The 22,260-nt window shown below is 47.7% G+C and overlaps 1 protein-coding gene across 1 annotated transcript; it reads left to right on the plus strand.

Moving 5' to 3' along the window:
• Positions 1–5,162: 5,162 nt before the first annotated feature.
• On the plus strand, positions 5,163–22,015 carry LOC147103194 (uncharacterized). The gene is made up of 2 exons (XM_085962591.1): positions 5,163–5,362; positions 17,202–22,015. Exon 2 carries the CDS (start codon positions 20,574–20,576, stop codon positions 21,789–21,791), a length of 1,218 nt encoding a protein of 405 aa, XP_085818717.1. The 5' UTR covers positions 5,163–5,362; positions 17,202–20,573; the 3' UTR covers positions 21,792–22,015.
• The last annotated feature ends 245 nt before the right edge of the window (positions 22,016–22,260 follow it).

Raw genomic sequence — 22,260 nt, forward strand, 5'->3', positions numbered from 1 at the left:
CACTTTCAGCAACTTGTGGCGGGAAAATTCATTGGAGCTGAACGGTGAGGAAAAAATCCAAATCACGGCACCAACTGCAAGATGCCCAGCTCCAGAAAATTCTGGGCCAATAAAGGCTTTTGTGCAGACACTCACTGGATCTGATTAAGTTACTTACAACACTGAAAAATATGTGAGCATTTCTTAAATTTGTAAGTTTCATACTGTAGTTCAACAGATTGGATTTTGTCTTCAGTGTTACATTGAACATAACCAGCACATCTCCAGAAATGGCTTCTCCTGTCTTCTTGCACTGTTACCTCCAGAGTCTCCCAAAGATCTTTGGAACCCTACTCTTCCTTATCAACATGCTGCCCCTGGGTGACATCATCCACAAGTATGGGATCAGCTTCCACATGTATAACAATGACCTCCAGCTCTACCTCACCACCACTTACCTCAACCTCACAACTGCCTCTGTGCTGCAGGGCTGGTTGTCTGACCTCTATTCTTGGATGAGTCTCAGCTTCCTGCAGCTCAGCGTGAGGAAGACCAAAGTCATCATCTTTGACCTCCATCGCAAACTCCCCTCTCTTGCCATCAATTCCGTTCCTGTCCTGGTCATCACCTTTGGCTCAACCAGATAGTCACTCAGTTTTGGATGCCAGATCCCTTCTGTCATCAAGATCTGCAGTGTTTCCTGCCTCCACCCCACCTCAGTGCTTTTGCTGTTGAAACATTCATACATGCCTTTGTCATAATCTGAACTTGATTACACCAATCATCTCCTTACAGGGCTACCATTGTTCACACTCCATAAATTCCAACTCGTCCAAAACTCTGCCACATGTCTCCTGCAATAGGTCGGGCTGATCTGGTAACCCTGTATTAATATTGGCTCCCAACCTCAGTGCACTAAATTTAAAATTCTCATCCCCATCTTTAAATCCCTCCATCGACTTGTTCCATCCTATCTTTGCAATGTCCTTTGGCCCTATATCTCCTGCCAAATACTCTATTCCTCGGACGCCTGCCTTTTCCCCTCCCTTTGATGCACAGCTGGCAGTGGGGCCTTCAGCCTCCAGTCCCACTCTCTAAACTTCTGACCTAAACTGTAATGATATCAGCAAATAGTGATGGTATTTGCCTGTTTGATTATTTATGCCTTACCAGCATATTTGCCTGATTGATTATTTATGCCTGACCAGCAGAGGGCATGTGAGAGACAAGCAGTTTAGTTTTAGTTTCGTTTTAGATGGATCTCTAAGATGGTGTCTCCTGTAATGCTGTTAAATTAGATGAACAGACTTTAGATTAAAAGACATTCTCTTTCAGGAATGTGTCGTCATTGAACCCACATACAAATCAATACACTAAACCTCTCCACCTCCCTCTCCTCCTTTAAAAACCTTCTAAAAATCATCCCCTCGACCAGGCTTTTGGTCACCTCTCCTAGTCTCTCCCTTCCTGGCTTGGTGTTAATTTTTCTTTTCTGCTATATGACTGCAAGTTGTTGTTGCAGGAAAAGGCTTGAACAGCCACAGGGAGTTAGACTAAGGATTACATTGTGGTCCGGCTGTGGTGAAATTAGAAACCCATTTATAAAGGACCCAATTATAAAGAACTGATTTATAAAGAACAGGTTTACGATTTCCCAAAACCTAGTGCACAGAGAAATATGTTGTCCATTGTCTCTTTGATCTTTCTTGCCATTTGAAATGCCCTTAGTTTTTAGAAAATGAGCAAGCTAACTTTCCTATCTTTTCATGAGGCTAAACTGAGTTGTCTATCGGTCAGTCATTAAATAAAATCCATGAAAGAAAGAACTTGCACTTATAAAGATCCTTTCACATCTCCAGGATATCCCAAAGCATTTCACACCTAGTGAATTACTTTTGAGTGCAGTCACTGATATTCTGTAGGCAAACACAGTGGCCAAAATGTGCTCAGCAAGGTCCCCCAAACAGTAAATGGGATGAATGACCAGTTAATCTGTTTTGGTGGTGTTCACTGAAGATAAATGTTGGTTCAGACACCCCTGCTCTTCTTCAGGTAGTACCATGGGATCTTTTACATTCATCTGAACAGGTAGATAGGGCCATGGCTTAATGTGTCATTCAAAAGATGACACATCTGGCAATACAGCTCTCCCTCGGTACTGGACTGAAGCGTCTGTCTAGATTATGTGCTCAAGTCCTGTAGTGGCTCAGAGGCATGAATTCTACCACTGAGCCAAGCTGACGCTGACTGGATAGCTAAATGTCCTAGCCCATGGAGTGGCACAACCTCCCTGTAACTGCTGGAGGTGGCATAGAGGTGAAATGCTTTTCTCAGAGAGGGAAAAGGACTGATTTTAGAAAGTGAAATCTCTTAATATCAAAGACTTCTTTCCAGAATATATTCCCACACAAGCCCTTCCTCAGAACTCAAACAGTTCCTAGCCCATCTATCTTGTCAGTTTAGTAAAAATATATGAACAGAGTTGTGCATCTTATACTGGATTCCCTGTATTTAATAAAAACAGAAAAGGCTGGAAACACACAGCAGCTCAGGCACCATCTGTGGAGAGAGAAGCCGATTTAAATGCCCCGATATTTACGGGGAGGCGGGGAGGGAGCGGGGGAGCGCAGTGGTGGTGGGGAAGTCCAGGCAAGGCCGGGGACATGGCAGTCCTGACGATATTAATGGCAGGTCCTCATTATAATTTTCTTTTTCCATTTCCTGCCAGGCAGCCAGCCAGATTGACAGGCTGGCCAGCTGCCGGGCTGGAAATCCAGTGGCCGGAGGCCGCTGCCGGGGACCACTGGGGATGGCCCCTGGCAATCGGGAAGGAGAAATCAGGGCTTGGTGGTGGGGGGAGGAGCCTGGCAATGGTGAGGGAGAGATTGGGGCTTGGGGAGGAGGGGAAGTCATGAGGAGAGGTCAAAATCAGCAGAATGGAGGCTGAAGGCTTCCCTGAAGTGGGCTCTAAAAAGCACTAACCAGCTGGAGTCGGCTGCTCTCGTCTCCATTTAGCTGCCAGGTTTCCCGAGCTCTGGGAACCCCGGGCGGCAGCTGTTAAATATGATAATGAAGTGTCCCGCCTCTACAAGACAGGACACACACATGCCATGGGACGCAACCCACCGGCGTAAAAATGGCGACAGGCGTGTACGCAACGGTTTGGAGACGCGTTCCCCCATTTTAAATTTTAAACCACCTCCATTGATCCTCTCCCGCCCATCATGAGGGTGGTTAATATCGAGGCCAACATTTCAGGTCGATAACCTTTCATCGGACAGCACGGTGGCATAGTGGTTAGCACTGTTGCCTCACAGCGCCAGGGACCCGGGTTCAAATCCGGCCTCGGGTGACTGTCTGTGTGGAGTTTGCACATTCTCCCCGTGTTTGCGTGGGTTTTCTCCGGGTGCTCTGGTTTCCTCCCACAGTCCAAAGATGTGTGGGTTAGGTTGATTGACCATGATAAAAAAATTGGCCCTTAGTGTTAGGGGGGATTAAATATGTGGGGTTACGGGGTTACGGGGATAGGGCTTGGGTGGGATGGCTGTCGGTGTAGGGATCGGGTGCTAGGGTTTGGATGATCAGCCATGATCTCGTTGAATGGCGGAGCAGGCTCGAAGGGCCAAATGGCCTACTCCTGCTCCTAGTTTCTATGTTTCTATGTAACCCTGTATGTAATGTTGGAGGTGGCCTTCCACAGATATTTTTAGTTATCTGCTAACACCACTGATGAAAAGCTGACCGGTTATGTACAGCACATGACATTTGGCCAGTTACCTTCCAAAAGTGCACAAGCTGGTGAGAAAAACCAAGTTCTGTGCTTGACTAAAAGTTTATGCAAGAGCGTTTTATGGCAATTGATGATCTCAAGATGAAGCCCCAGGTATCACATATCCTCCTAGGCTATTGAAAAGGCAGGTTAAATTAGTTTGATGGAAAATAGTTTCAGGAAATTACTTTAATCTCCAATTTTCTCCAATTTATGATTGTTGTTTTATTCACATTTGTGTCAACTTGCTTTTTATGTTTTGCTCATGGAATGACACATGGGAATGACACTTATTAGAAAGGATTGCTTTAGAGATAAAAGGCCAAGCTGCAGATATGTGGAATGCGATCTATTCAAACTTAAATTACATTACATGTTGGTAAAAGGGGATAAAATGTGCCCTATAATCTTACCACAGAAACACACATCCTGTAATGCATGCCTGCTACATAAGTACTTGAGACAGGTTAGTATGTTGTCCATTTTGACAATGTCCTGAAACAATCTTGACCAGTGCTCCTCATTCTTTGAAATACAGCCCATAAAGATGGCAACTCCATGCCCTCCCTCACTCACCATCCATCGGGTCTCACCCATAGCCGGCACAAGACCAGCATTTCATTAAATTACCTTGAAGATGATTTTCACTTAAAAGGCACTTACATTGTGCTAGTGTTTCAGAAGCCTTACCCTTGATCAAGCCTGCAGTATTTTGGAAAGAATGGAACATTTTTTAGTTGTATCCACCCAAGGTCAGCAAGCCGCACAACTCTGACGCACATCTAACTCCCCAGCATTCCAGTAACGTTATTTGGAACAATTCGGTCTGTCACTGGAGAAGATATATACAGCTGGCTCAGCTGTTACCTTGAATTCCAGAGGGAGTGGGTCTTTAACAGCCAAGGTTTTAACCCACCATGCCACCCAGATTCCTGAAGAATTTGTCAATTTAACAAAGTCTGAACTTCAACATTGAAGTATTTTACCGCAACACAATTTGGCTCGGTGTCTTGAATCTTGAGTCTGGAATGTCATATTTACTGTATGTCATTAAGGAGCCTGCAGTTACAAAGGGGCACCAGGACACAAGGAACCATAGGGCAGGACAACCGATTCAACTCCAACATTGGTAACATGAGCGTACTTGGCTTCAATTAAGCTAAATATGATGTGGAGGGGAGGAAGAAGAGATTTTGAAAATACATTTTAAACAGATTGCAAAGTCCAAACTGAAACCTGATAAAACAAATAAAATACATTGAAACTAATTGTTTTTAGAGAACAGTTCCCTGAGCAATACAATTCAGTAAAGTACTGAATTTCTCATTTTGTCACCTCCAGCTTTAAATCCCTCTTGTTGTCTTATAAGGCCCGTGGTTACCGTGCAACATTGCTACAGGGACACATCACCGGCCATTTTAAAAGAACAAGCATGTTGAAATCCTGCTGTTTATATTTATATCTTACAACAATACACAGTTAGCGCTGGAGTTACTGAGGTGCGTGCAATGGCCTCTCATTTTGCGCTGACTTTTCAGGCTTGTTGAAGATTCTGCTGCAGCTCGAGCGAGGAAAGAATACACTTTGTGGAGTAAGCAGAGAGGAGAAATTGAGGTGAGTGGTCAAAAATGTTGCAACCCGCAACGGTTTTTGTTTCAATATGGTAGCTTTGCAGTGAAACAGTAGTGCATTCATTACATGATAGGGCTTTGGAAAAAATTGTCTTACTTGTTCCCATTCAAAACAAAACCAGAAATTTTACTACTGAACAGGTGCAATTCTTCTTCAGTTTATATTCCCGATAAGCAAATATTCCCAAATGAATGGTTTCAATTTAGCAACTAATATGCCATTCTTTGAACAAGAACTGTGTATAGAAATTGTTTGCATTTCTAACAGAAATATTTTACATGTAATATGAGATAGTAGTAAAGTACAGTTTATGTTGTTATCTGTTAGATGTTCAAGGCAAAGTTATAGGTGTGGCCTTTAGCATAGTGAATTGAGTGTCCCTTTTTCCTGAACTCTCTGGAGGCATACATGCAAACATATTTCAGAATATAATGATACATTCATTGCAAATTAGTTAGATTTATTTCAGAAAATAACGTTTTGTGAAGCGTAGCATGTCTGGGATGTATGGTTCCCAAAGCTTTCTACTATTGGGGTTTTCCTTGCTTCATGTTTGGGCCTGTTGTAGACTTATTGATAGAGATTGATTGCTATGATTAGTCAGCAACTCCATTATAGTTGTATCATGTGATACCAGGATGGTGGAACGTGGATTAGATGGACCTTGGTGGTCTTTTATCATCTAATGACCCCTACGTTCCTACACAGCAGCAGGGAAGAAGCCTCGGCCTCTACTGCCCCCTTGGTCTCTGGTCCCTTTAGCAATGGGGGGTGTGAACATTTTAGTTTCATGCTTGTGGAATTTTGGTGTTTTGAATCTGATTTTGGTGATTAAACAAATAGACTGTAACTTAATAAAACATTAAATAAAACTTAACAAATTAAATTAAAATTTGATTGGCCGGGGTGATGATGCACTCTAGCCCACTGGTCATGGAAGGCCTCAAGCGTGCCGGCGGACACCGCGTGCTCCATCTCCAGGGCCACCCGGGCGCAAACATGGCCGCGGAAGAGAGGCAGGCAATCGGGCCGAACGACCCCCTCGACCGCCCGCTGCCTGGACCTGTTAATGGCTATTTTCGGCAGGCCCAGAAGCAGTCCTATGAGGAGGTCCTCCGATCTGCCCGCTCCCCTCCGCACCGAGTGACCAAAGGTCAGGAGCGTGGGACTGAAGTGCAGTCAAAAATCGAGGAGCAGCCCCTTCAAATAATGGAACAGGGGCTGCAACCTCTCACATTCTATATAAAAATGAAAAACAGACTCCTCCAGCCCGCAGAAAAGGCAGGCGGCCTGGGAGTCAGTGAACCTGTTTAAAACTTTATTGCACGGGACTGCTCAGTGCAACACCCTCCAGGCCAAGTCCCCAATAGATAAAGGGAGGATTCTCGCATAGAGAGCCCTCCATTGGGGACCTCCGCCTCCGCCAGATGGCAAGATGGTGTCCGGACGGCAGACGAAGATGGCAAAGTGGAGAGTGTGCAGAAGCAGCCCGTACAGGAAACCCCGCCGTGCAGAATGAAAAGGCACGGAGGGCATTTCCCCGAGACGGCTCAAGTTGTGAGGCACCGGTTCCCGAGAGGGGTTTCGGGGCCGGGCGCTAATGAGGAATTCCGTCTGAACGGGGGTCAGTTCGGACAAGATCGTCCCACGTGCTTGAGCCTCCTCGATACACCTAGTGGAGTCGGGACCCAGTGCCACTTTCAGCGACTCCATGACTTTGGTCGCGAGCCGGACGTTGGCCGTGTTTTGAGTCTGAATTGAAGATGAATGCCAGTGGGAAGAGAAAGAGTGGATACAAGCTCAGTGGATACAAGGGCAAGTAAGGTGGGCAAAGATTTTTAAAGTATTTTTAATACAATCCAAACACTGTGCGGCAGGCCTGGTCTACATGACTCGAGCCGTTTTGGGGAAGGAAGCTTTTCCTTAATTTAAAGGGTTCAAGAAAAAGAATCCAGAGTTAATAGAGCTTGTGTAAAACAGAACAATTACATTGAGCCTCTAATGACAGAGCAGCACAAGGCGAGCAGTGTAAATGCAGGCGGCTCGCATCACTTGGCCATTTTGTGTCAGGCGTGAAAGCACCTGGAGGAGACGATCTCGCACCGTTTCGCAATTTCACCCCCTGCAGAAACTGCAGCTGGTGCGAAGCAAAGCTGACTTTCTAAACTTTCAAGGTTAAATTAAAAAAGAGCTCGGGTGTCCCACTGAACAGCCTTTAGGTTTCTAATGTTAGAAAAGAGTCAATTCTTTTGTTTTAATCTCCCTCCTCTCCTGAAAGTGCTAACTCCAGCTGGCATATGATGCCCTGGGTGCAATGGACCTGTGGTGCCTCACTCCACTGGTCATTCTTCATATGTGAGTTTAGAATGAGGGTCAGCAGGCTGTTTGACCATGGAGGCCACCACAGCCAAGCCTGATCTTGTCCTCACCCAGGATGTACACGTGTAGCAGGAGTTACTGGATAACAATCAGGAGCAAGAACCCTGACTGATTGATTTTGTTCTTGTGTCCACTTCAAATTATTGAGGCCAACCATAGCACGCTGGCTGAGATGAACTCATGTAGCACAGGCCGGGGTTGAATCTGGGACCTTCTGGTCTGTTTCATTTTGTTCTGCTGGGCTTTTACCCATGAAACTGTAGTGATCAATAGCATGTCATTCTATAGTGGACACTAGGTGGAGCTGTAAATAGCTGTATGTTTAAGACTACATTACCCATGAGGCACTAGGCTACCCAGAAGGCAACAGTCAAGATGGCAGCCTGCACACAGGAGCACACATGGAAGCCTCTACAGATACTGTACCTAGAGAACGTGTACTGAATAAATAACTAGCTAGAAGCTAGCTGTGTTCATAATAAGAATGTCTAGTTATTAATGAACATAACATGGTACCAGGGTGGTGAAGATCTGCTGAAAATTATGAAAAGCGACATGGAGAATTTGAAGCCACCAGGAGGTTTGAATCTCGAGGGAAATGTCGACTACAATTGGCGGATTTTTAAACAACAATTCGAACTCTACATTGCAGCCATCAGATTCGGTACGAAGCCAGACGCAAGGAAGATAGCGTTGCTGCTACGGTTGCAGGCCCACAGGCGATAGAGGTATTTAATACATTTGTATTTAATCCAGCGGCGAACAGAGAAAAATTAGAAGATGTGCTAAAAAAATTTGATGCAGATTGCTCTCCCAAAAAGAATGAGACGTATGAAAGATACATCTTCCGTTCTCAGACACAGCAACAAAACGAGACTTTTGTTAGCTTTATAACTGATCTGAAACTGAAAGCACAGACATGTAATTTCTCTGAGCTCAAAGCATCCATGATTCGTGACCAGATTGTGTTTGGTATTCATGATAAAAAAGTCAGGGAACGTCTGTTGAGAGAAACCGAACTAAATTTGGAAAATGCAGTGAAAATATGCAAAGCCAGCGAGCTAGCTCGAAATCACGCGAAGACTTTCAGTGAAATCAATAATGATGCGAATGTAATGAGTGATAATGCTGCTGTCGGTGCTGTGTCCTACAAGGGGAAGAAACATGGGCAGAACAGAAATGAAAAGCAATCGGAGGATGAAATTTTTAATTGTAAACGCTATGGTTACAAACACCAGTTAAGACAATGCCCAGCGTTTGGAAAAATGTGCACAAAGTGTAATGGAAAGAATCACTTTGCCAAACAATGCTTTTCAAAAGTAAAAACGACGAAAGGGCAACAAGTTAATGTGATTGAGGACACTGATGTAAGTGAGACATTTTTTGTAGGAATGGTGTCATGTGACGATATCAAAAAAGATACAGAAAATGTGCAGCCCTCAGAAATAGACAATGCTGAACATAAAGTTAATGTAGTAAAAGAAGACAAATGGATGATCCCACTGCAGATAAATGGAGCATTAGTTACATTGAAACTGGACACTGGGGCAAAAGCAAACTTAATCAGTATGAGTGACATTAACAATATGAAAGAAAAGCCCAAAATACAGAAAAAGTCAGTACTACTGAAGGACTATAATGGACAGAAAATAGATAGCTTAGGTGTATGCAGACTTAAAGTGACAGCCAAAGACAAAGTGCATCATCTCATGTTTTCTGTTGTGGCTGAAAGGCTTGATTCACTACTGGGTGACAAAGCTTGTGAGGACTTAGAACTGGTCAAAAGAGTCTACCGTATAAACTGTGCCATAAGCAGACCAGATGACTTGGTGGATTCTGTAGTGAATAATTTCCAGGATGTGTTCAAAGGATTTGGAGTTCTACCATTCACTTACAAGATCCAGCTAAAGGAGGATGCTCAGCCAGTGGTACATGCTCCACGAAGAGTTCCAGCACCCCTGCGTGACCGGCTCAAGAATGAACTGGACAGAATGACCACACTAGGAGTCATCAGGAAAGTCGAAGAGCCAACAGACTGGGTTAACTCCATGGTATGTGTAAATAAAAAGAACAATGATCTAAGAATATGCATGTGGTAAACCACTGTTAACCTGTACATGCCTGTGTGGTAAACCACTGTTAACCCTGTTCAAGTCCAGGCATGTCTCAGCCCCTGGCTCCACCCCTAAGCCCGGGTATAAAGGTGACTCACCACCCTTCCCCCGGGAGCTCTTAGGATGGATTCACTAGCAGAGGCATGCTCTAGTTCTTAGTCAATAAAAGCTTACTTCATATAAGTCCATTTCGTAGTCTTTGGTATTGTTGATAGCGCATCAATTTTATTGACTAATTTTCAACATGGAGCAAATCTTGAAGCCGGAACGTTTAGACCTGGATCCTCAAGCAGCAGATGCAGCCAATAACTTTGAACACTGGCTGAGCTGTTTCGAAGCCTTCCTGGAGGCCTCCAGCACTACTGTCACTACAGATGACGCGAACGGCTTGTCTTGAACTCACGGGTGAGCCACCGAGTCTACTCGATCACCCGAGACGCCACTACTTACGCGGCCGCCATCGCGACGCTAAAGGAACAATACGTGAGGCCTGTTAACGAGGTCTACGCCAGACACCTCCTGGCTACCCGAAAACAGCGCCCCGGGGAATTGGGCGCTGAATATTTACTGGCACTGAGAGCCCTCGGCCGGGACTGTAATTGCAAAGCGGTGACGGCCAAGGAATGCACGGAAGACCTGATCCGAGACGCCTACGTAGCCGGCATCAGGTCCAACTATACTCGGCAGAGGCTGCTGGAACAGAGGGGGCTCGACCTGCAGAAGACGGTGGCCCTCGCTAACTCATTAGACGTGGCCCTCCAGAACATGGACGCCTACCCCCCTGACCGGATGGCCACGTGGATGCCACGGGAGCAGCCATCTTGGGACCCGGTAAGGCCACAAGCCGCCAGCAGCCCAACTACAGCTGCAATGACCAGAGGCCAGAAATGCTACTTCTGCAGCCAGGCCAAGCACCCCAGACAGCAATGCCCAGCAAAGGACGCGACCTGCTCCAAATGCGGTAAGAAAGGCCACTACGCGAGAGTGTGCAAGGCGAAATCGACCCCCAATTCCAGCAGCGCCGCGTGTGAACCGTACAGGCCGCCATTTTGGACCCCACCAACCACGTGTGAGCCGTGCGGGCCGCCATTTTGGACACCACCAGCCGAGGGGGAGCCGCCATCTTGGACACCATCTCGGGACCAGGCCCTCGGCGCGGGCGAATACTACAGTGACCCACCGACCTCGACGATGGCCTCCATCACCCTGAACCAATCTAGGCCCCATCAACTAGCCAGGTCCATGATGAACATAAAGGTAAATGGCCATGCCACAAATTGCCTTTTCGACTGCGGAAGCACGGAGAGCTTCATCCACCCCGACACGGTGCGACGCTACTCCCTATCGGTTATGCGCACACGCCACCAGGTCTTTATGGCCTCAAAGTCCCATACGGCGAACATCGGTGGCTACTGTGTAGCGACTCTGACAGTGAACGGCGTGGAGTACAGAGAGTTTAAATTCCTCGTCCTGCCACAGCTCTGCGCTCCCGTACTGCTAGGATTAGACTTCCAGTGCCATCTGGAGAGCGTCACGATGGCATATGGCGGGCCCCTGCCCCCACTTACAGTCTGCAGCCAGCAGAATTTAAACACGGCGCCGCGCAAAGTATGCAGCCTGTCCACCCTGAAGGTCAAACCCCCCCCGTTGTTCGCTAACCTCGCCAAAGACTGCAAGCCAATTGCTACTAAAAGCAGGCGGTACAGTGCCGGGGATAGGAGCTTTATTAAATCAGAAGTACAAAGACTCCTGAGGGAAGGGATTATCGAGGGCAGCACCAGCCCATGGCGAGCCCAAGTGGTGGTAGTAAAGACCGGCGAAAAACAGCGCCTGGTTATTGATTACAGCCAGACGATCAATCGATACACGCAATTAGACGCATACCCACTTCCCCGCATATCTGACATGGTCAACCAGATAGCACAATACCGGGTATTCTCGACGATTGATCTGAAGTCGGCATACCACCAGCTCCCCATCAGGCCTGAGGACCGCCAGTACATGGCCTTCGAGGCTGACGGTTGCCTCTACCACTTCCTCCGAGTCCCCTTCGGCGTCACCAACGGGGTCCCGGTCTTCCAAAGGGAGATGGACCGGATGGTTGACCAGAACGCGCTGCAGGCCACCTTCCCCTATCTAGACAAAGTCACCATCTGTGGCCATGACCGGCCGGACCACGACGCCAACCTAGAAAAATTCCTCCGTACGGCCCAACGGCTGAATCTGACATACAACAGAGAAAAATGTATGTTCCGCACCGCGCGCCTCGCTATTCTTGGCTGCGTGGTGGAAAACGGAGTCATCGGCCCCGACCCGACCGAATGCGCCCCCTCCTGGAACTACCCCCCCCCCACTGCCTAAAAGCCTTGAAGAGATGCCTAGGGTTCTTCTCTTACTACGCCCAGTGGGTGCCCAACTATGCGGACAAAGCCCGGCCCCTCATCAAGTCAACCTCCTTCCCCCTGACGGCAGAGGCCCGTGCGGCCTTCACCCTCATAAAAGAGGACATTGCGAAGGCCACAATGCACGCAGTGGATGAGTCCATCCCTTTCCAAGTGGAGAGCGATGCATCCGACTTCGCCCTAGCCGCAACCCTTAACCAGGCGGGGAGACCCGTGGCCTTCTTTTCACGGACCCTCCAGGGCCCCGAAATTCGACACTCCTCAGTCGAGAAGGAAGCCCAGGCGATAGTGGAGGCTGTACGGCACTGGAGGCATTACCTGGCCGGTAAACGTTTCACCCTGCTCACTGACCAACGGTCAGTAGCATTTATGTTTAACAACAGACAAAGGGGGAAAATCAAAAATGGTAAGATATTGCGGTGGAGGATCGAGTTATCCACCTACAACTACGATATCTTATACCGGCCCGGGAAACTTAATGAGCCCCCAGACGCCCTATCCCGTGGGACATGTGCCAACGTACAAGTCGATAGGCTACGGACCCTCCACAATGATCTCTGCCACCCGGGGGTCACCAGGTTCTTCCACTTTATTAAAGCTCGCAACCTGCCTTACTCCATCGAGGAGGTCAGGACCATGACCAGGAACTGCCAGGTCTGTGCCGAATGCAAACCGCATTTTTATAGGCCAGACAGGGCACACCTGATTAAAGCCACCTGCCCCTTCGAACGTCTCAGCGTCAATTTCAAGGGGCCCCTTCCCTCCTCTGACCGCAACACGTACTTCCTCAATATTATTGATGAGTACTCCCGTTTCCCCTTCGCCATCCCCTGCCCGGACATGACAAGCGCCACAGTCATCAGGTGCCTCCACGACCTGTTCGCCATATTTGGCTTCCCCAATTACATCCACAGCGACAGGGGCTCATCGTTCATGAGCGACGAGCTGTGCCAGTACCTGCTCGAGAAGGGCATAGCCACGAGCAGGACTACCAGCTACAACCCCCGGGGTAACGGACAGGTAGAGAGGGAGAACGCAACGGTGTGGAAGACCGCCATGCTCGCCCTAAAATCCAAGGGCTTCCCAATCTCCCACTGGCAAGATGTCCTCCCCGATGCGCTCCACTCCATACGATCACTGCTCTGTACTGCCACAAACGCCACCCCTCACGAGAAGATGTTCGTCTTCCCCAGGAAATCCACCTCGGGGACATCACTACCGCCATGGCTGACGTCTCCGGGACCAGTCCTGCTCAGGAAACACGTGAGGAGCCATAAGACGGACCCCCTGGTCGAAAAGGTTCACCTCCTCCACGCCAACCCACAGTACGCCTACGTGGCGTATCCTGACGGGCGGGAGGACACAGTCTCAATTCGAGACCTCGCACCCTCAGGTACCACCCGAAACACCATCGATCACCACCCACTACCTCCACCCACCACCACTACCCACGACGCACCACCGGGGTGTCTACCACGAACTGACGACATGCCGGTGCCATCCCTACCCCGAGAGGATGACACGCCAGTGCTCCGTCCCACGCGAGAAGCGGCCGCGGGCAAAGAACCGCCGCAACCGGCACCACGAAGATCATTACGGCAGACAAGACCCCCGGAGAGACTTTCGTATACGAACTTTTGAAACACTTCACCCCGCTGGACTCTTTTTTAAACGAGGGGTGAATGTGGTAAACCACTGTTAACCTGTACATGCCTGTGTGGTAAACCACTGTTAACCCTGTACAAGTCCAGGCATGTCTCAACCCCTGGCTCCACCCCTAAGCCTGGGTATAAAGGTGACTCACCACCCTTCCCCCGGGAGCTCTTAGGATGGATTCACTAGCAGAGGCATGCTCTAGTTCTTAGTCAATAAAAGCCTACTTCATATAAGTCCATTTCGTAGTCTTTGGTATTGTTGATAGCGCATTAATGCATGGATCCAAAGGACTTAAATGCAAACATAAAACGTGAACACTACCAGATTCCCAAGCGAGAAGAAATCACCAGTGAAATGTCAGGTGCCAGATACTTTACAAAGCTCGATGCCTCACAAGGATTTTGGCAACTAAAACTGGATGAAGAGAGCACCAAATACTGTACCTTCAACACACCATTTGGCAGGTATTGTTTCCTCAGAATGCCTTTCGGGATAATATCTGCATCTGAAATCTTTCATAGAGCGATGGAACACATAATTGAAGGTCTGGAAGGAGTTTGGGTCTATGTTGATGACATCATCATCTGGGACTCCACACTGAAAGAACACACTGAGAGACTGACTAAAGTGCTACAGAGCATACGCCAGAATGGACTGAAGCTCAACAAAGCCAAGTGTCAGTTTGGCGTCCAGGAAGTCACTTTCCTAGGAGATAATCTATCTGGTAAAGGAATAGAGCCAGATATGGAAAAAGTAAACGCCATACTCAAAATGCCCCGACCCACTGACAATAAAGGAGTGCTACGCATCATGGGGATGATAAACTTCATTGGAAAGTTCATTCCTAACTTGTCAGCCAAGACAGCCTGTCTGCGAGACCTGCTACATAAAACAAATGAGTTCGCATGGACAGAAAGACATGAACAAGAGTGGATAAACCTCAAAACAGTGCTGACAACCACACCTGTACTCACCTTCTTTGACCCAACCAAAAGAATCAAAGTGTCAACGGATGCATCAAAAGATAGCCTAGGTGCAGTCTTGCTACAAGCAGATGGTGAAGATTGGAAGCCTGTTGCCTATGCCTCCAGGTCTATGACTGATACTGAGTGTCGATACGCCCAGATTGAAAAGGAATGTCTAGGCTTGGTAGTTGGACTAGAAAAGTTTCATGGCTACATATATGGACTTCCCACCTTCACAGTTGAGACAGACCACAGCCCTCTGGTTGCCATCATAAAGAAAAACCTGAATGAGATGTCTCCAAGGATTCAACGACTCATGATAAAGCTGCAAAGATATGACTTTGAACTGTACTACACACCAGGCAAATACATAGTGTTAGCAGATGCACTATCCCGAGCACCCACAATAAGTCATGTGAGCTCTACTGAAGAAGACATGGATGTTCATGTGAGTATGGTCACTGCTGCGCTGCCCGTGTCAGACACAAAATCAAAGCAAATAGCAGAAGAAACAGTAAAGGATACAGTATTACAAACAGTAATAGAGAACATTCATCATGGTTGGCCAAAAGGTTCCTGTCCAAAATATTTTCACATAAGGTCAGAATTGAGTGTTGCAAGTGGACTATTACTAAAACAGAACAGAATAGTCATTCCACAGGCTCTACATCAAGACATGCTCAAAAGGATTCATGAGGGACACCTCGGAATTGAAAAATGCAAAAGGAGAGCAAGAGACACTGTTTATTGGCCTGGCATAAATAAGGACATTGAGAACATGATAGGCAAATGTGAGACATGTCAGAAACACCAAAGCAAACAAACAAAGGAACCAATGATAGTAGCTGACATACCAACAGCAGCATGGCAAAAGTTTGGTATGGACCTTTTTCATTTAAATGGTAAAGACTATCTAATAGTGATTGACTACTATTCTAACTATCCTGAGATGGCGCTGCTCTCAAGCACCACAGCAAGCAGTGTCATAATGCATGTGAAATTCATCTTCGCCAGACATGGAATTTCCAGGATTGCCGTTAGCGACAATGGTCCGTGCTTCAACTGTAAGGAGTGGCAACAGTTTGCAGCACATTATGACTTTCAGCACATCACATCCAGTCCTTTGTATGCTCAGTCAAATGGTAAGGCAGAGAAAGGTGTTCAAGTTTTCAAGCAGCTACTGAAGAAAGCGACAGAAAGCAAGTCTGATCCTTATCTCGCCCTGCTGAGCTACCGAGCCTCACCTTTAGACTGTGGTTCTTCACCTGCTGAACTACTAATGGGTCGCAAGTTGTGCACCACGCTACCCTGCTGTGCAAAAGAACAGCAAAGTGAGGAACTGAGACAGAGACTTCAACTGTTAAAGCTGAAACAGAAATCATACTATGACAAGTCATCCAAAACTCTAAAAGCATTGACAAAGGATGATATTGTCAGGATTGAGGATCCAGATGCATGGAACAGGAAAGCTACAGTTCTTGAGGAAGTCGGACCAAGGTCATACACTGTTAGAACTGAGGAAGGACAGATTCTCAGGAGGAACCGCCGTTCCCTCCTAAAAACACAAGAGACTATTCAAGACCAGATTGATGACAATGCCGCAACTGCATCTTGTCATTCACCGCCAGAACAATCTCATGAAGACACATCAGACTTACCCGTGTTGAGAAGATCCACACGTGAAGTAAAAGAGCCTGATAGACTTAATCTTTGAGTACAATGTAAAGCTTTGAAAATGTGTTGACTGTTTTGAAAATGTTTATGTTTATAGAGCACTAACAAAAGTGTTACTGATATTATCTTTATTGTTTTCTTGAAAGTTGATTGATATTGATTTTGTTAAACCTCAAAGAAAGGGGGATGTAGTGATCAATAGCATGTCATTCTATAGTGGACACTAGGTGGAGCTGTATATAGCTGTATGTTTAAGACTACATTACCCATGAGGCACTAGGCTACCCAGAAGGCAACAGTCAAGATGGCAGCCTGCACACAGGAGTACACATGGAAGCCTCTACAGATACTGTACCTGGAGAACGTGTACTGAATAAATAACTAGCTAGAAGCTAGCTGTGTTCATAATAAGAATGTCTAGTTATTAATGAACATAACAGAAACTAACAGGGGAACTGATCAGCTTTTTTCAAATATTAATTTCGCTGGCAGGCAGAGGCCAGTGAGTGGAAATCTGTGCGCACGTTTAAGAGCTGGCCACTCACGCAGCTCCAAGAACGGTACAGTAGTCCAAATGGAATTGCACTGTTAAAGGTAGATACTCATTGAACAGTTTTTGTTTTGTTCACAGAGTTTGGCTCAATTCCATGGCTGAAAGACACTCACACATCCTCAAGGCTCTATTAAGGAAGAGGAGATGGAGCACAGAACTGCGAAAATTGGCAAATACGGAAGATCAGGACAAGGACCCGGTCTTGTGTGGCTGCATGTTCCAAGTCAGGATTACAGGAAAGCGGGTTCTATATTAGATGCCAATCAGGAGCAAAAATCTTGGCCAATTCTCTTCCTTAGTCTAAGAACTCTGAGACCAGTTGTAATTGTCCGACTCCGAATGAGAGTGGCTCACTCAACACAGACCAGGGACTCTCCTGGCCCAAGTGGCTTAGTGCCACGACCCAGTACCTTTACCACCATGAGATCATTCACTCTTTTTCTCTCTCATCTCTTCCCCAAGTAAGCCATTGTCGCTCCCCTCCCACACAAGTACCGGAATGGATTGCATCAGTAAAGGGCATACCAGGCATGTTTATCAAGTCTCATTCATTTGAATTTTAAAATGTTATTTTAATATATGTCACTCTTTAAGAACATCATGTGGGTGATTTTTATCTGCTTACCATATTTTAACATGGAAAAACAGGCTGGGAGGCAGATGCAAATTTAAAAACCATTCTTACTGCCAACTGACTGCCTGAGGCTTGCCTGACTTGATTTTTGAGTTGGCCTTGAAATGGGCAAACAGCTCTCCTGTCCATACAGGCAGGAGCCTCAGTTCAATAGTTAACTCGGGGGTCCTATGCCGGTTGTAGAGCTCCAACACAATTTTCAGATATCTATGGCACGCTCTGGTATCATGCATAGAATGGCCTAACCAGTGGTCCTTAACGGGACCGCTGCAGATTGCTTTGAAAATGGGCTGAAAACCATGGTGCCACTGATAATTGTGGGGCCAGAAGGAGCAGGAATGCCCCACAGAAATCTTCCCACCTGCTGCGGCTGTTCAGTGACACACCTCTCCCTCTAAGGTTTAACTGTAGCTCGGCTCCACAGATGAATAACTGGATTCCTCCCACAAGCCTGTCAGAGCTTGTTGAGTGCCTGCAGCTCATTGAACAAGTTCCCATGTGGTCCGACCGTTTGAGCTGCTTACAAGCACCATCGGGCGGGAGATGTCATTGCATGTTCAAGTAGAAAGCAACCTGCTGGTCTCACTCTTAACCACCCAAGGGGCTCACTGCTGTGGCCAACAGTGGTGCCCCTACTGTCATCACAGCTGAGGTCAGATCATTTAGCATAGACAGGTGATCGAACCTGGGTAAGGACAGGTTTACTAACTCGCTGCCTATTCAAATGTAAAAGTACATCTAAATGTAAAAGCTTCTCTAAACTTTTCCATCCTTTCACATCGCGTTCTGTGAAATAGAAAGATCCGACAAGTGTCAAATTTAAACTGCATAAAATAATTTGCTGAGAGCAGCAGCACATGGTGACAGCAACCCTGCCGGAAACGCTGTGAAAATGGAGTCCCCACTGCTCCTTGAGAGTCTGTAACCATGAGGACCTTGTAGACAGAGTTAACATTTGCAGCAAATTCCACAGCAGTCAAATAGCAAAGTCCAAGAGCTATGACCTGTGGGGACAAGGGATCTCCCACTGTTTGAAATTGGGAGCACAAACACAGACAGCTGGATCTACCACTGGGCAGTTAAATCCATTGCGACAGAACTACCAACACTCAGGTGGGTCTTCTTTCTCTTCCGTGCCTAGTGGCACATGAAGCAACCCATCTCTTCCACATACTGCAGATCATACTTTGGATTGTTTCCGTAGCAAAGATACTTTCTAAGTGGACAGGTCATTAGCCTGTTTCACAAACCCCTCCCAGGAAGACTGGCTAGATACGATGGGGCCGGGGGTTGCGACTCCACTCCCATCAGACGTGAGTATCCCGCTGGAGACTGGGACACTCGTTTCCACTCGCCAAGGCTGTCTGGAGTGGGGCTCGAACCCATAACCTTCCGACTGTGAGGCAGAAATACTACCACTGAGCCAAGGCTCACTCCACTCAGGTGCTTCAGTGAAACCTAATTCACAGATTGGTGCTCACTAAAATCTCAGAATAGAATTAAATTCTTTCTGAGAAAAATTAACTGTAAGTATTAACATCAATACACTGAAGCAGAGCTTGAGATTAGCAATGAGTCATCAAATTAAGAACAGTAAATGTTAATACAGACCAGAGGTAGCTGGAAAGCCCAAACCAATAAATCGGCAAATAAAACAACTTGCATTAATATAAAGTGCTCCTCTATCAGAAAGATGTCCCAGAGCATTGCACTTATTGGAGATAAAATGGACACTGAGGGGGAGGGAAATGAATAGGCAAACTAGAGGTAAAGGAGTGAGGCCAAAAGATGGTTGAAGAGATTTTCTGGTACCCTTAGTAGATTTTGGAAGTAAAGAGAGAAGAAAGACATTTTGGGAAAGATGGCAAAAAATGGGTGCATAGTGACGAAAAAGCAATCGCCAATGTGGAGTGAAGAGCCGGGAACAAGGATTTGAACCATCAGGCAAGCAAGGGGTGTGAAAAGGAATGTACTGATAAAGATCAGTGAAGTTGGGTGGGGTAAGGCTGTGGAGGCATTTCAAGGTGAGGAGAAGGATCTTGAAATTGACCCACTGGAGTATCAATGAAGCTTTCAAAGCACCAAATGCAGAGTTATGAGCATGTAAGGACTTAGGCAGTGGCATTCCGAATGAGTTACAGTTTGGGGTGTGGAGACCAATTAGCAGAATATTAGAGAAATTGAGGCTTGAAGTAACAAAGTCCAAGAGCTTTGCCCTGCAGGGACAAGGGATCTCCCACTGTTTGAAGTTAGGAGCACAAACATAGACAGCTGGATCTACCAATGGGTGGCACAATGATTGGCGGTTAAATCCATTAAAGCTTCGGCGGGAGTGGGGGGAGAGTTTGGGGTGGGAGATGTCACAGAGGTGAATATGGACGGTCTCACAGATGAGCTGGATACGGGCGAGAGAAGCCAGCTCAGGATAAAGAAGGATGCCCAAGTTCCACACCAGCAGACTTAGTCTGAGGTAGCCTTTGGGAACCTTGACGCTGTTCAGGCCAGAATCACATAGGAGCTGATTGGAGCCAAAAAGGATGGATTCAGTATTGCCTACTGTGGTAAACCACTGTTATACCTGCCTGTGTGGGTGTTTGTATTCCACTGTGTACATGTCTGTACATGCCTCAGCTGACTCCTCCCACGAGTCCAGGTATAAAGGTGACTGCTCCACAGTCCCTCTGTATTCTGGACTGGTCGACCACTCGAGGCACACCTTCATTCTCTTGTTAATAAAAGCCTGTTAGTTACTCGCTTAACCTCAGTCTTTTGAGTAATTAATAGCGCATCAATTTTATTAACAAGATTTTTTTATAATGGAGAAGATCCTCACACCAGCATGCCTGGACTTAGACCATCGGGAGGCGGACGCATCCACCAAGTTTGCTCACTGGCTTAGGTGCTTTGAAAGATTCCTGATCGCCTCCGCTGCAACGGTCAAATCGGATGAGGATAAACTGGATGTCCTGACCTCCAAAGTGAACCACCGAGCGTACTCGGTCATCCAGGACGCGACCTCGTACACGGCTGCTCTCAAGCTCCTCAAGGACCAGTACACGCGCCCAGTGAACGAGGTGTACGCCAGGCACCTCCTGGGGAGTCGTAAACAACAACCTGGGGAATCGACCGAGGAATACCTTCAGGCACTGTCTGTGCTTGGCCGGGCCTGTGGTTGTAAGGATGTAAAGGCTGCCGTGTACACAGAGGAACTTATCCGGGACGCTTTTGTAGCGGGCCACAGGTCCAATTACACCCGACAGCGACTGTTGGAGCAGAGTGACCTCGACCTCAACAAGGCCTCTGAACTCGCATTATCATTGGACGCAGCCTACCGGGGCATGGATGCCTACTCCTCTGCACCGTGGACGCCGCGGGGAACGACAGCCTGGGACACGGTAGGACCGTCTCATAGCGCCGTGCCACCCCAGCCACATCCCAGCAACGGCCCAACTACCGCAGCAGTGTCCCAAGGCCAGAAATGCTACTTCTGTGGCCAGGCCAAACACCCCAGAGCGCGCTGCCCGGCGAAAAATGCGATCTGCTCGGGCTGCGGGAAGAAGGGACACTACGCCAGCGTCTGCAGGGCCAAAGCCACCCCGAACCCCAGCAGCGCCGTGTGTGGGCCGTGCGGGCCGCCATCTTGGGCCTCCCCAGCCATGTGCGAACCACCGGAACAGCAGCCATTTTGGGCGCCTCCAGCCACATGGGGATCATGGACGCCGCCATCTTGGACGCCAGCCGGGACGCAGCAGGCCCCCAACACCGCCTCATCTGATACCCGCAGCGACACACCGACCCCTACGCTGGCCTCCGTTACGCTGGACCAAGCGAGACCGCACCAACCGGCCCGGTCCACAATGGACATTAAGGTAAATGGTCACGAAACAACCTGCCTTTTTGACTCTGGGAGCACGGAGAGCTGCATCCACCCGACACGGTGCGGCGTTGCTCTCTCCCAGTCCTGCCTGCGCACCAGCGGATTTCTATGGCCTCCGAGTCCCAGTCGGCGGACATTGGCGGCTACTGCGTGGTGACACTCTTAGTAGACGGGACTGTGTACGATAATTTTAAACTTCTGGTCCTGCCCCACCTCTGCGCTGCCATTCTACTGGGGTTAGATTTTCAGTGCCACCTTAAAAGTGTTACGATGGCATACGGTGGACCCCTCCCCCACTCACAGTCCGCAGCCAGCAGCTTCCAAATTGCCCGCCGCGCACCAGGTGCAACCTCTCCACACTCAGAGTCACCCCCCCCCCACTGTTTGCTAACCTCACCCCCGACTGTAAGCCCATCGCCACAAAGAGCAGGCGATACAGTGCCGGGGACAGGGTTTTCATTAAAACCGAAGTGGAGCGGCTCCTGAAGGAGGGGATTATTGAGGGCAGCACCAGCCCCTGGCGAGCCCAGGTTGTGGTCGTTAAGACCGGCAAGAAGCAGCGCCTGGTCATCGACTACAGCCAGACAATAAATCGCTACACCCTGCTGGACGCTTACCCACTCCCC

The sequence above is a fragment of the Somniosus microcephalus genome, chromosome 20 (genome assembly GCF_052327205.1).
Source record: "Somniosus microcephalus isolate GS21.2 chromosome 20, FLI_Smic_1.0, whole genome shotgun sequence".
NCBI classification, from domain to species: Eukaryota; Metazoa; Chordata; class Chondrichthyes; order Squaliformes; family Somniosidae; genus Somniosus; species Somniosus microcephalus.

Coding starts and splice junctions, on each gene's coding strand:
- LOC147103194 (XM_085962591.1), top strand. CDS start 20,574: ATGGAGAAGATCCTCACACCAGCATGCCTGGACTTAGACCATCGGGAG.